The sequence below is a fragment of the Dipodomys merriami genome, unplaced genomic scaffold (assembly GCF_024711535.1).
Source record: "Dipodomys merriami isolate MVZ:Mamm:240054 unplaced genomic scaffold, mDipMer1.0.p SCAF_7, whole genome shotgun sequence".
In the NCBI taxonomy this organism is placed as follows: domain Eukaryota; kingdom Metazoa; phylum Chordata; class Mammalia; order Rodentia; family Heteromyidae; genus Dipodomys; species Dipodomys merriami.
Window position 1 is genome coordinate 69,957,925 of NW_027206290.1, and position 11,571 is coordinate 69,969,495.

Sequence of the window (11,571 nt, forward strand, 5' to 3'; positions counted from 1 at the left end):
TCAAGGCTAGTGTTCTACCACTTGAGCCACAGCGCCACTTCGGGCTTTTTTCTTTTTTGCTTATGTGGTGCTGAGGAATTGAACCCAGGGCCTCATGCCCTCTACCACTGAATTACCTTCCCAGCCCCTACATCTTCTTTTCATCATTAAAACTATACATGTGCTAGGCACAGGTGGCTTATGTCTGAAATCCTAGCTAGTCAGAAAGGAAGCAAGCTGAGAGAGGAAGGATTGTTATTCAAGGCCAGCCCAGGCAGGAAAGTTAGCAAACCCTATCTTTTAAATAGGTAAGTAGGGGGGCTGGGAAGGTGGCTCAGTGGTAGAGCGCTTGCCTTGCATGCATGAGGCCCTGGGTTCGATTCCTCAGTACCACATAAGCAAAAAGCCAGAAGTGGCACTGTGGCTCGAGTGGTAAAGCACTGGCCTTGAGCTGAAGAGCTGAGAGACAGCGCCCAGCCCAGAGTTCAGGCCCCACAACCGGACCCCCCCCCCCAAAAAAAAAAATAGGTTAGTAGGGCTGGAGGTGTGACTCAAGTGGTTAGAGTGCCATTGTGGCAAGCACAAGACCCTTAGTTCAAACCCCAGTACCACAAACAAGGCAAATCTATACATGTCTGTTCAGTGATCATGACATTGTCTGGAAGGATGGAATGAAGTGCTCTGTGACATTAATATACTCTGTTTTTAGGCATAATCACTTGGAGTGAACAGTAGTTCACTGAGTTGAGTTTTGTGTGGAAGCTATGTGAGGAATGAGTTAAGAGGACTCCAAGACATTCCTGAGTTTGATGACTGCTGTCAGTCTACAGATAGTTATACTTAAGACTGATTTATTGGGCAAAACAATAGAAATTGGCAACAATACAGTGAGGGCATATGGGATGAGGTGCAGGGGTAGCTAAGCACAGCACTGTGCAGGCCCATTACAATTCTCCCACGGTTAAGTTGTGACTGCAGATATGATCTATATGCTAGGGAAACTCATGAGGCTTGGTGCCCAGGAGTTTGGGATTTGTGGGGACTCATCATGTAACATATGACTGATAAGCACACATTGCTGATAAGAAACCACTGATTGTTTACCAAATTCTCCCCCCCCCCCATATTTGATTGAGAAGAACAGATGTTTTCATCATGAACCATATTATCAACAGTAACAGCCTTCCTATCAGTCATAGTGGTGGGAACTCTGAAAATCCAAATTCCACCAGTTCCTAACTCAGTTGTGTCCTTTGGAACTCCACAGAGAGGCCTGCAGAGTCCTGTGCATAGCTGCCTCTTTACCTCACTTCATATGCCTTTCTCTACCTTTTGTTGATGCCAATTTATATTTTTTTGCTGCAATTAATCACAGTCTTGAGTGTAACTCTGTAGACTGACAGCAGTCATCAAACTCAGGAATGTCTTAGAGTCTGCTTTTTTTTGTTATTCGCAATCATGGGTCTTGAACTTTGGTTCTGGGTGCTGTCCCTAAGCTCTTCAGCTCAAGGCTAACACTCTACCACTTGAGCCACAGTACCACTTGTGGTATTCTGGTGGTTAATTGGAGATAAGAGTCTAACGGACTTTCTTGCCCTGGCTGGCTTTGAACTGCACGATCCTCAGATCTCAACCTCTTTAATAGGATTACAGGTGTGAGCCACTAGTGCCTGGCTTTGGGGTCCTCTCAATTCATTCTGCACATAGCTTCCACACAAAGCTCAACTCAGAGAAGCTACTTTCACTCCAAGTGATTGTGCCTAAAAATGGAATATATTAATCACAGTACATTTTTTTCCTGGTCAGCTAAGGGCCATTCTTGTATGTAGGCTTTTGAAGAATAAACAGCTGGATGCTACTAAGGAGTTTGAAATTTGGAAGATCATGTTTTAAGGTCAACCCAGGCAAAAAGTTAACAAGAGATCAGGTGCTAGTGGCTCACACCTGTAATCCTAGCTATGCAAGACACTGATCTCTGAGGATTGCAGTTCAGAGCTAGCCCAGGCAGGGAAGTCTGAGATTCCTATTCCTAACTAACCACCAGAAGAGCAGAAGTGGAGCTGTGGCTTAAAGTGGTAGAGCACTAGCCTTGAGCAAAAAGCTCAAGGACAGCACTCATGAGTTTCAGCCCCCATGACTGACAAAAAAAAAAAAGAAAAGTTAACAAGATTCCATTGCAACAAACATGCCAGATGTGCTTGAGAATGTCTGTAATCTCAGCAATATAAGAGTGTAGTTAGGAGCATTGCCATCCAAGGCTGGCTCAGTAAAAAGCACAAAACTATCTGAAAGGTATTTAAAGGAAAAAGGGATGGGAGAATGGCTGAAGTGGTTGAGCACTTGCCTAGCAAGCATGAAGCCATGAATTCAAACTCCTCCAATACTGCCAAAACAAACACTTCTGGTAGAATAAAACTAGAAGACTTTGCTGTCTATAGGATAGATAGGCGTGGATATTCTGAATACACTCACTAGGAAAGTCTTCTTTCTCTCTAGGTGAATTCACTCATGAGATGCAAGTCAGGATACGACAGGAAATGGAGAAGGAAAAGAAGGTAGAACAATGGAAAGAAAAATTCTTTGAAGACTACTATGGACAGAAGTAAGGCATTTGTTGCTCTAACTCTTGGAGTGGGTGTTTGAGAGGATAGAAGCAAGTGGATTCATGTTGTATTAGGTATTTAAACTATATGGGCCCTGGAGTCATGGCTCAGTTGGCAGAGAGGCAAGCACAAGGTCAAACCCCCTAGCACCATCAGAGATAAGCAAATAAACAGGAACCAGCTTCTTAAGAGCCTTGAGCCCAGGGATTGGGAAGGTGGCTCAGTGGTAGAGCGCTTGCTTTGCATGCATGAGGCCCTGGGCACCACATGAGCAAAAAAAAGAAAAAAGCCAGGAGTGGTGCTGTGGCTCAAGTGGTAGAGCACTAGCCTTGAGCTGGAGAGCTGAGGGACAGTGCCCAGTCCCAGAAAAATTCAGGCCCCATGACCGGACCCAAAAAAAAAAAAAAGAACCTTGAGCCCAGAAGATCAAGACTAATTTGTGAAGCATTGAGGATACTCCTTATAGTGTATGGGAGGAAGTACACCACTTACACTGAAGCTAATGTTCGTTTATCTTTTTTCTACCTATATATCTTGAGTGCATATTTTTCATAGGGATAAGATATTATCCTCTCTGATCTGTAACTGATCTTTGGTTTATAGATTGGGCTTGACCAAAGAAGAGTCATTGCAGCAGAATACAGGCCAGGAGGTGGCTGAAATTAAGAGCGGTCTGAGTGTCCCGGGAGAATCAGTGCGGCCACAGAGGGGCCTGGGTGCTCGTCAGCGGGACGGGTATTTCAAGAAACGCTCTCGTCCTGAACTACGAACAAGAGCTAGAAGAAATCTGTATAAAAAACAGGATGCAGAACAGACAGGAGATGCCAAGGATATGAACTCAGTGGTGCCAGATATCACACTCTCCAAAGATGGAGAGGGTAAAACAGATGCAGCAGGGGTGAGCAGTCCCCCTCAGCCAGGTGTGTCCTTGACAGCATCTAGCCAGGAGGGTCTCAAAAGCAAATCTGAGGCTTCCGGGATCCAGCTTGAGCCAGACAACTCAGCACGTGCCTCTGCGTCTCCAGACAGAATTCCCAGCTTACCTCAGGACACTGCGGAACAGGAGCCAAAGGATCAGAAGAGGAAATCCTTTGAGCAGGCAGCCTCTGCATCCTTTCCCGAAAAGAAACCCCGGCTTGAAGATCGTCAGTCCTTTCGTAACACAATTGAAAGTGTTCACACCGAAAAGCCACAGCCCACTAAAGAGGAGCCCAAAGTCCCGCCCATCCGGGTAAGCAACTATTTGATTCCTGATGGCTCTGATGCCAGATTTCCTTGGAGAATTATGAGCCCATTGGCAGGGACAGAGACCTTTGGGAGCCCATGTGTGAATTAATGGGAAAAGAGAGCATTTCTTGCTGGTGACTTTACGTTTAAGGTATAGGAGTATTTCTTTTTTCCTTTGTTTACTCTGTTAAAATTATCTCTAGAGCCAGGTGCCTGTGGCTTGTGCCTGTAATCCTAGCAACTCTGAGATCTGAGGCTCATAGTTCAAAGCCAGCCCAGGCCAGAATGTCCATGAGATTCTTATCTCCAATTAACCACCAGAAAATTTGAAATGGCTCTCTTGCTCAAATGGTAGAGCACTCGCCTTGAGCTGAAGAGCTCAGGGACAGTGCCCAGGCTCAGAATTCAAGCCCCATGACTGACCCCCCCCCAAAAAAAAAAAAAAAATTCTAGAGGTCAAAATCCTTTGGGACTTTTCATGTTTTATTAAGCAACGTTAGGGTCTTTGCTGTAGTGATACACACAGTCCCACTGAAACTAAATTTCAGGTGGGGCTTTAATCTGTCAGCAGAATTAACTCTGAATAAAAGTGGTGTCATTGGAAACTGTTTTACGGGGATGGCTTTTTTGGAAATTTATTTGATATTCTAGGTTATGACCTCTAAGCTATTAGTGGTCTGTCTGGATTGACTTTGTAGGTCCTAGGTCTGTTCACTCTGTTAAAAACTATTTTCCTTTATGCTTTTCTTGCAGATTCAACTTTCACGTATCAAACCACCCTGGGTGGTTAAAGGTCAGCCCACTTACCAGATATGCCCCCGGATCATCCCCATCACGGACGCCTCCTGCCGGGGCTGGACTGGTGCCAGGACCCTCGCAGACATTAAAGCCCGTGCTCTGCAGGCCCGAGGGGCGAGAGGCCACCACGGCCATCGAGAGGCGACCACCACTGCCATCGGAGGGGGGGGTGGCCCGGGTGGAGGTAGCAACGGGGCCACTGATGAGGGAGGTGGCAGAGGCAGCGACAGTGGTGATGCTGGTGAGACCTGTGGCAACTCTGAGCCCAGGGGAGCCCCAGGCACCCTTGGAGAGAGTGCGCCAGATATACAGCGAGCACAACTACTGCCGCCTTGTCCTCTGAATGGGGAACACGCCCAGGCCCGAAAAGTCACATGCAGAGCCAGGAGAGAGGACCTTCCTTTTCTCAAAAAGGAGGAAAGCTGCCTATTGCCGGGGGGCTCTGGTGTACTCACAAGGGGACTGGAAGATGCCTCCCAGTCCCCCACTGCACCCACTGGGGACCCACCGTGCCAGGCTTTGCCCCCATTGTCCTCTCAAACCCCAGTAACTGAGAGGCTAGTGGAGCCCCCTAAGTTGCATCTGGATAATAGAACTGAGCATATGTCTGGCACTCCTTCTTGGGAAGGCGGGAATGAGTACCCAGGAGTCACTGCTCCCCCAGAGAATGATCCTGTACCATCTCTGGTGGGAGGCGTATTAGAAGGAGGAATGGGCCAGGATGTGGGCAGTAAGCTTGAAAGGAAGGATTCCATACCTGAGTCATCACTGCCTGCCTGCCTGCAGGACAGAGCATTTGCTGCTGGATTAGGACTTGGTGACTCAAGCCTCCCCATTAGGGACAGTAAGAGTAGACAAGAAGCCTTGACAACCGAGGCTGTCCCTTGGATGCCATTCCTATCAAATGACAAGGAAGTGAAACAGTCTGAGCCAGAATCCGGAGAGAATGAACAACCTGTGGAGCCCCGAGTTGAAGAGCGGGAACAAGTTGCTCCCCTCACTGTTGCAGTAGCCCGCAGTTTGACAACCAAGGAGGGTGAGGATGAGGAGGGTGGGACTTCTCCTGACCACTGTGCTTTGCTCTGGACACCTCATGGAGGCCAAGAGGCCACTGGCAGCACCGGCAAGCAGGTTGTCATTGAAAAGCTAAAACTCAATGGAGACTCTGAAGCACTGAGTCCTCACAGTGAATCTACAGACACAGCCTCTGACTTTGAAGGCCACTTCACTGAGGACAGCAGTGAAGCCGACACCAGTGACATTGCAGTGGCAAAGGAATCGGTGGTGAACAAGAAGAGGTGTGACTGGAACCCATGCACCCCGCTGTCCAAGGTGCACAGTAACCCAGGCGTGCCGACGAGGACAGAGGGAATTGCTCCACCCCAGAGCTGGGTATCCCGAGTGTGTGCAGTTCCCGTGAAGACCCCAGCCTCGCTGCTGTTGGCCAGTCCCGAGCACCAGCCAAGACCCATGTGCCTGCCTGGGCCAGGCTCCTCGGTGGAGGCCGCCAGTCCACTGGTGATAAAGTTACTGCAGGGTGATTTGCCCTTGGAGAAGGTTTTTCTTCCAGGCCACAGAGGCAGCAAGCCAGAATCAACACAACTACCACTTACAGGAGAACAGAGCCAGGGTGGCCTCGTGGGTGTGGAAACTTTGCACAAGCCTAAGGGAAGTCCCCTGATTGGCACAAGCAGTCCTGCCTCACGGGCATTAAAGGAGCTTCTTCTGCCTAAGAACCATGAAGCCACTCCTTGTCTTGACAGGGCTGAGACCATGCAGGCGCCTGGAGCTCCCCAGAAGATTTCCAAGACAGTCTCAAGTTCAGACTCCCTCCATCCAGTGACAAATCCAGTCCCCTCTGGGAAGCTGGAAGACATGGATTCCAAAGAACATTTCTCTTCATTTAGTCCTGAAGAGCAGAAGGAAGCCCAGGCCTCATCCCAGTGCAGCAGCTCAAGTGCTGCTCCAGGCACAAGTGCAGGAGACCTCACTACCTCGAGAGTGCCGCATGCGCTCCCCTCTCCACATGCGGGCCCCAGTGGCCCCCCGCAGGCAGGGGGCTCCCCAGGTGATCACAGCCATGCTGGAGGCCAAGGGAAGAAGCTCTTTGGCACTAGGAATGTGACTACAACCATTCAGCACCCCCCACCTTCAGACCCCATGCCACTGCCAGCTGAGGCCCCTCCACTTCACAGCAGGAAGTTGGGGTCCGACGGAATACAGACTGCACGGGTAGATTGGGCTCCGAAGCCGCCACCCACGCCTGCAGACAGCATCAAGAGTGAAAAGGCTTTTGTGGGGAGTTCTCCTAAGGCAAATGCAGAGAACAGAAAAGGTGCTGGGCAGAGTCCTCTGGAGTTGATGGGTCACTTGCAAGGAGTACCCTTTGTTATGGACCTGCCCTTCTGGAAGTTAGCCAGAGAGCCAGGGAAGGGGCTCAGTCAACCTCTGGAGCCTTCTTCCATCCCCTCTCAACTCAACATCAAGCAGGCTTTTTATGGGAAGCTTTCTAAATTCCAGCTGAGTTCCAACAGCTTCAACTACACCTCCAGCTCTCCAGCTTTTCCCAAAGGCCTTGCGGGCAGTGTGGTGCAGCTGAGCCACAAAGCAAACTTTGGTGCAAGCCACAGTGCATCCCTCTCCCTGCAGATGTTTACTGACAGCAGCACGGTGGAAAGCATCTCGCTCCAGTGTGCGTGCAGCCTGAAAGCCATGATCATGTGCCAGGGCTGTGGTGCGTTCTGTCATGATGACTGCATTGGACCCTCAAAACTATGTGTATTGTGCCTTGTGGTGAGATAATAAATTATGGCCATTGGAAAAATTGTATATTTAGTGTGTGTATTTTGATAATGATTGACCTTAAATCTGTATACAGAATGTCACTGATAAAATAGACTCTTTGTCTCTAGGCAATAGCAGTCTTGACTCTCCCTAAAACTTACAGTGCTAAAGCCCTCTGTCACTTGTCAACCTTTCTGGTCTTGCTGGAGGGGTTTTCTCGGGGGCCAGCCTATGGGACTGCCCAAGGCCAGCCAACCTGACCCCTCTTGTAGACTCAGCCTGGTGTGGCAGGGGAGCCAACCTGACCCCCAGATGGACTTGAAACTGAAGCCAGAAGGCAGTATTCTCCAAGGGAAGCCTCCTGACCTGAGCAGCAGTCAGTCTTCCACCTGCCTCCCTGCGATCCTCCTGCTATTTTGGGGAGTTGATGGCTGGGAATAAAAGCTGCGAGGGTTAAATAACTCCCACAGTTGCCCACCAGGGGCTTTAAGCACCTGCTGACCTCAAGGTCACAATCATTGGGACCTTCCTGTCTCTGTGTGACCCATGGTTCCATGGAATCTTTTGACCGCTTTAGTTTCTTGGACAGCAGGGTCAGGAAAATAAGGTTGCTGCCAATGGATATACCTTCTGTAGAGCTGGTGAGGCAGCTGTGGACATTTGTGGGTGACTCCTGCTTGCCGCCTACCCCAGCACTGGACTCTGGGCGTGGGCCCCTCCACACGTGTATGTGAAAGTCATTTTACATTTCCAAGCAGTGTGTTTCTTATTTTTATATTTTTAACTTTCTTGGTTGTTTAAGGTGAACTTTTTGGCTTCTGTAAGTATGCTCTATGCACCTCTAATGTTTTATCCTGTATTTATATGTTGTATACAGTACTGGCCAATTCTGTAAATGGATGTATTGTACAGAGAACATGAGTGTCTCTTCCTTATTTTACATCTTCAGCATCAATTGCATTAAAGTGGTGTCATTTACTTCTCTCCACCTATTGTCAGAGCCGCTGAGTGCTGTGCTGCCTGACGTGAGGGGGAAGTGACTGACCTGTGATCTGTGGCTGGTCCCCATCACCAGGGGATCTGCTGGCTTCAGAGCCACAGCTGGCTCATGTGCACGCCACTGAGCAAATGCATCTTGCTCCCCACATCTGTTCTCTGCTCCAGCTTTTAATGGCTCCTCGCGGCCCTCTGTGACAAATCGCCACCACCAGTGTTAAGTGCTTCTGAATCAATCCTTGGGTAAGTTCTCTGGGCAACCCTCAGGCCTGCCTTGGGCTCTGAGCCTCTTACTTGTCACTGCAATACCTGGCTGACTTTTGACAATAGGTTGGGATGAAACAAAAGCCATGCTTGCTGCCTGCCTCTCCCAACACATTCCAGCAGGCAGATGCCCCTGTGTTTGACCCATTCCTGCCTTGTTTTTCGTCTCTACTTACTGCAGAGCTGCAGGTCCTTGATTCATCCAGGCAGGTCTGTCTCCCTATAAAATTGTATGCCTTAGGCAAGTTTTATTTCATCTGAAAGGTGACTTTCCCCCTTTTAATCTGAGGTGGCATTTTTTAATCTTTATTTTTTGCCTTCTGAAGCATGAATGAGAAGTTGGCAACACAGTGATTTAAGTGCACTATTGGCAAAGTCCAAGTTGTCAGCTCAAGAATCTGTTTACCAAAGACAGGGATCAGGAGCCCATGCGTGGCCCGTCCTTCTCTTTAGGGGATCTCAAAGGTCCAGCTTACCACTGGCCTGGCCGTGGGGCTGCCCAGAAACATCACTCTCCTTATGTCTCTGTGGTATTGGAAAAATAAACCTGTACAACCTACATTTGTGGTCTCAGTCATCCTCTGTGGCTGCCTGCCGGTGTGGGAGTCAGCTTGTGTGCAGAGCTGGAGTGGGAGGAGTGGCTGCCAGCTTGCCTCCTCAGCCCTGGAGCAGACCTGCTTACCTGGGGCTCTCCTTTGTGACTTGGCTGCTCTGCTGGCCTTTGGGCTGTGACTTCTTGGTGAACTGTCCCACTGTGAGACTAGAATAAGTGACCGGTGCTTTCCCTGCAAGTGGGAGATGCACACAGCACCTCCCGTGCACTTGCGTGGCTAAACTGCCGCTCCTAGCTTGAGTTTTCCCAGTGGGTTCTGAATGGTTGATCTGCGGGCCAATGATGATTCTGATCTCACCATTGAGTGAAGCATGCCTGATGCTTGAATGAACCTGTGTGGAAGCTGAGTGCTTCTAAGGTTGGGTTGGTTTCTCAGATAAAAGTCCTGAGATTTCTCTGGAGGGCTGAAATACATAGTTTAGTGCATATCAGAAACAATTAGAAGCAGGGTACTGGTGGCACAAGCCTGTAATCCCTGCTACTCAGGATGCTGAGATGCTGAGATGGTTCAAAGCCAAACAGGTCAAGAAAGTTTGTGAGATTCTTACCTCTAATTAACCACCTGAGAAGTGGTACTGTGGCTCGAAGTGGTAGAGTGCTAGCCTTGAGCAAAAAAACTAAGGGACAGTGCTCAAGCCCTGAGTTCAAGTTCCATGACCAACGGAGGAAAAAAAACACCAAAAACTTATGTATAATACACCAATGGGGGGAAAAAAATCATGCAAGTGAAGCTCAAATACAGCTCCACCAATTCTTCCTGCCTTTGGGGCCATCTTGCAATCCTGCTGGAGAGTACCTGAAGGTGGCTCTGTGGTGTTCAGGTGAAAGTCGTGGTGGTTATAGGTGACTCGTGATTGGGTGACCTTGTAGTGGTGGTGATCAATGTTCCTGGTGATGGGGCAAACTCCTGGTGGTGGTAGTTGGCTCTGGTGATCTGGCTACTACCTGCTGGTGGTGGTGTTCTACTTGTGCTGTCACTGTATGTCAGCCTCTTGTGTCTGAGCGAACTTAGAATGCATTAGGGTCCAGGGCAGGAATTATATCCTACCACTTACATCTCTGACTCATGGGCCGCATGCCAGCCATGTGGGTCTGTGCACAACTTGTGTGTCCCTGTCCTGTCTGGAGCAAGGATGCTGGTGCCTATCACCTAGGTAATACGCAAGTCTATGAGTTTATGTCAGGTTAACATGAATACTAGCTCTGTGAAATCCATTGAAATCCAAATGGCTGCTGCCACCTGCTTCCCCCTTGCCAGAGGAAGTTGTGGGGATGTGGGCCTGGGCCCTGGGTGGTGAGGGTTGTGAGGTGACATCTGGTTTCCGGTGTCTTACAGCTTTTGAGTGCAGTGCTGAGATTAAAGGGAGGCTTCTTTATAGCAGAAAGGATGAGGAAAGCAAATGTTTGAAAATAGGGGAATGATGCTACCACTGGCCTGTTGTGCTGTCATTTTGATGTCCAACCTGCACTTGAAGTAGGACCCTGCTTGTAAGAGCAGGGGCACCCATCAGGGGCCTGCCTGGAGAGGTGGGTGCTGCCCATGTGTTGCATTGTTATGTGGATGCTATTGGGGGGCACAGAGAAAGTGGGGCTTGTGATCTTGGGAGATTGCTCCTTGAAAACCTAATCTGACAGCACCCACGCTTCTTGCTCTTGTCCTTGCACACAAATTGGAAAGTCTGGAATGAGTGTTGGCACTGCAAGACAGGATGATGTAGACTGGCTCTTGCACAGTGCATGGCAGCGCTGCTTCTCCCAGGTAGGTGGGGCTTCACCCTTCTGGGGATGCTCCATGAGTGTACAGAACATTGCACACTGCTAGCAGGTGCCCAAACTCCCAGGGCAACTATGTCCCTTTGTATAACAACTCCAGGCTGCCCAGCTAATAAAAACATGGCTCAAAACAGGCTCCAGTAGCTCACACCTGTAATCCTAGCTACTCAGGAGGCTGAGATCTGAGGATCAAGGTTCAAAGCCAGCCCAGGCAGGAAAGTCTCCAGGAGACTCTCATCTCCAATTAACCCCCCAGAAACGAAGTGGAGCTGTGGTAGAACACTAGTCTTGAGCACAAAGAGGCTTGGAGACAGCACCTCAGGCTCTTGAGTTCAAGCCCCACGATCAAAAAAAAAAAAAAAAAAAAAATCAAGGGAGAGAGAACTTGACAAGGGTTTCGTTTTTTAGATTTACTATAACTACTACGCTGCTCTAGTGCTTTTTTTTTGGTCGGTTGTGGGGCCTGAACTTGGTGCTGTCCCTCAGCTCTTCAGCTCAAGGCTAGCACTCTACCACTTGAGCCACGGCGCCACT

The 11,571-nt window shown here is 49.1% G+C and overlaps 1 protein-coding gene across 1 annotated transcript in view; it reads left to right on the forward strand.

Moving 5' to 3' along the window:
• Asxl1 (ASXL transcriptional regulator 1) overlaps nt 1-8,375 on the forward strand; it is a 55,341-nt gene extending 46,966 nt beyond the window's left edge. Inside the window, exons 10-12 of the mRNA XM_070007037.1 lie at nt 2,476-2,581; nt 3,186-3,813; nt 4,563-8,375. Coding sequence (XP_069863138.1) covers nt 2,476-2,581; nt 3,186-3,813; nt 4,563-7,409 — 3,581 coding nt within the window. The 3' untranslated portion in view covers nt 7,410-8,375. The remainder of the gene's footprint in view (nt 1-2,475; nt 2,582-3,185; nt 3,814-4,562) is intronic.
• Nucleotides 8,376-11,571: the final 3,196 nt, after the last annotated feature.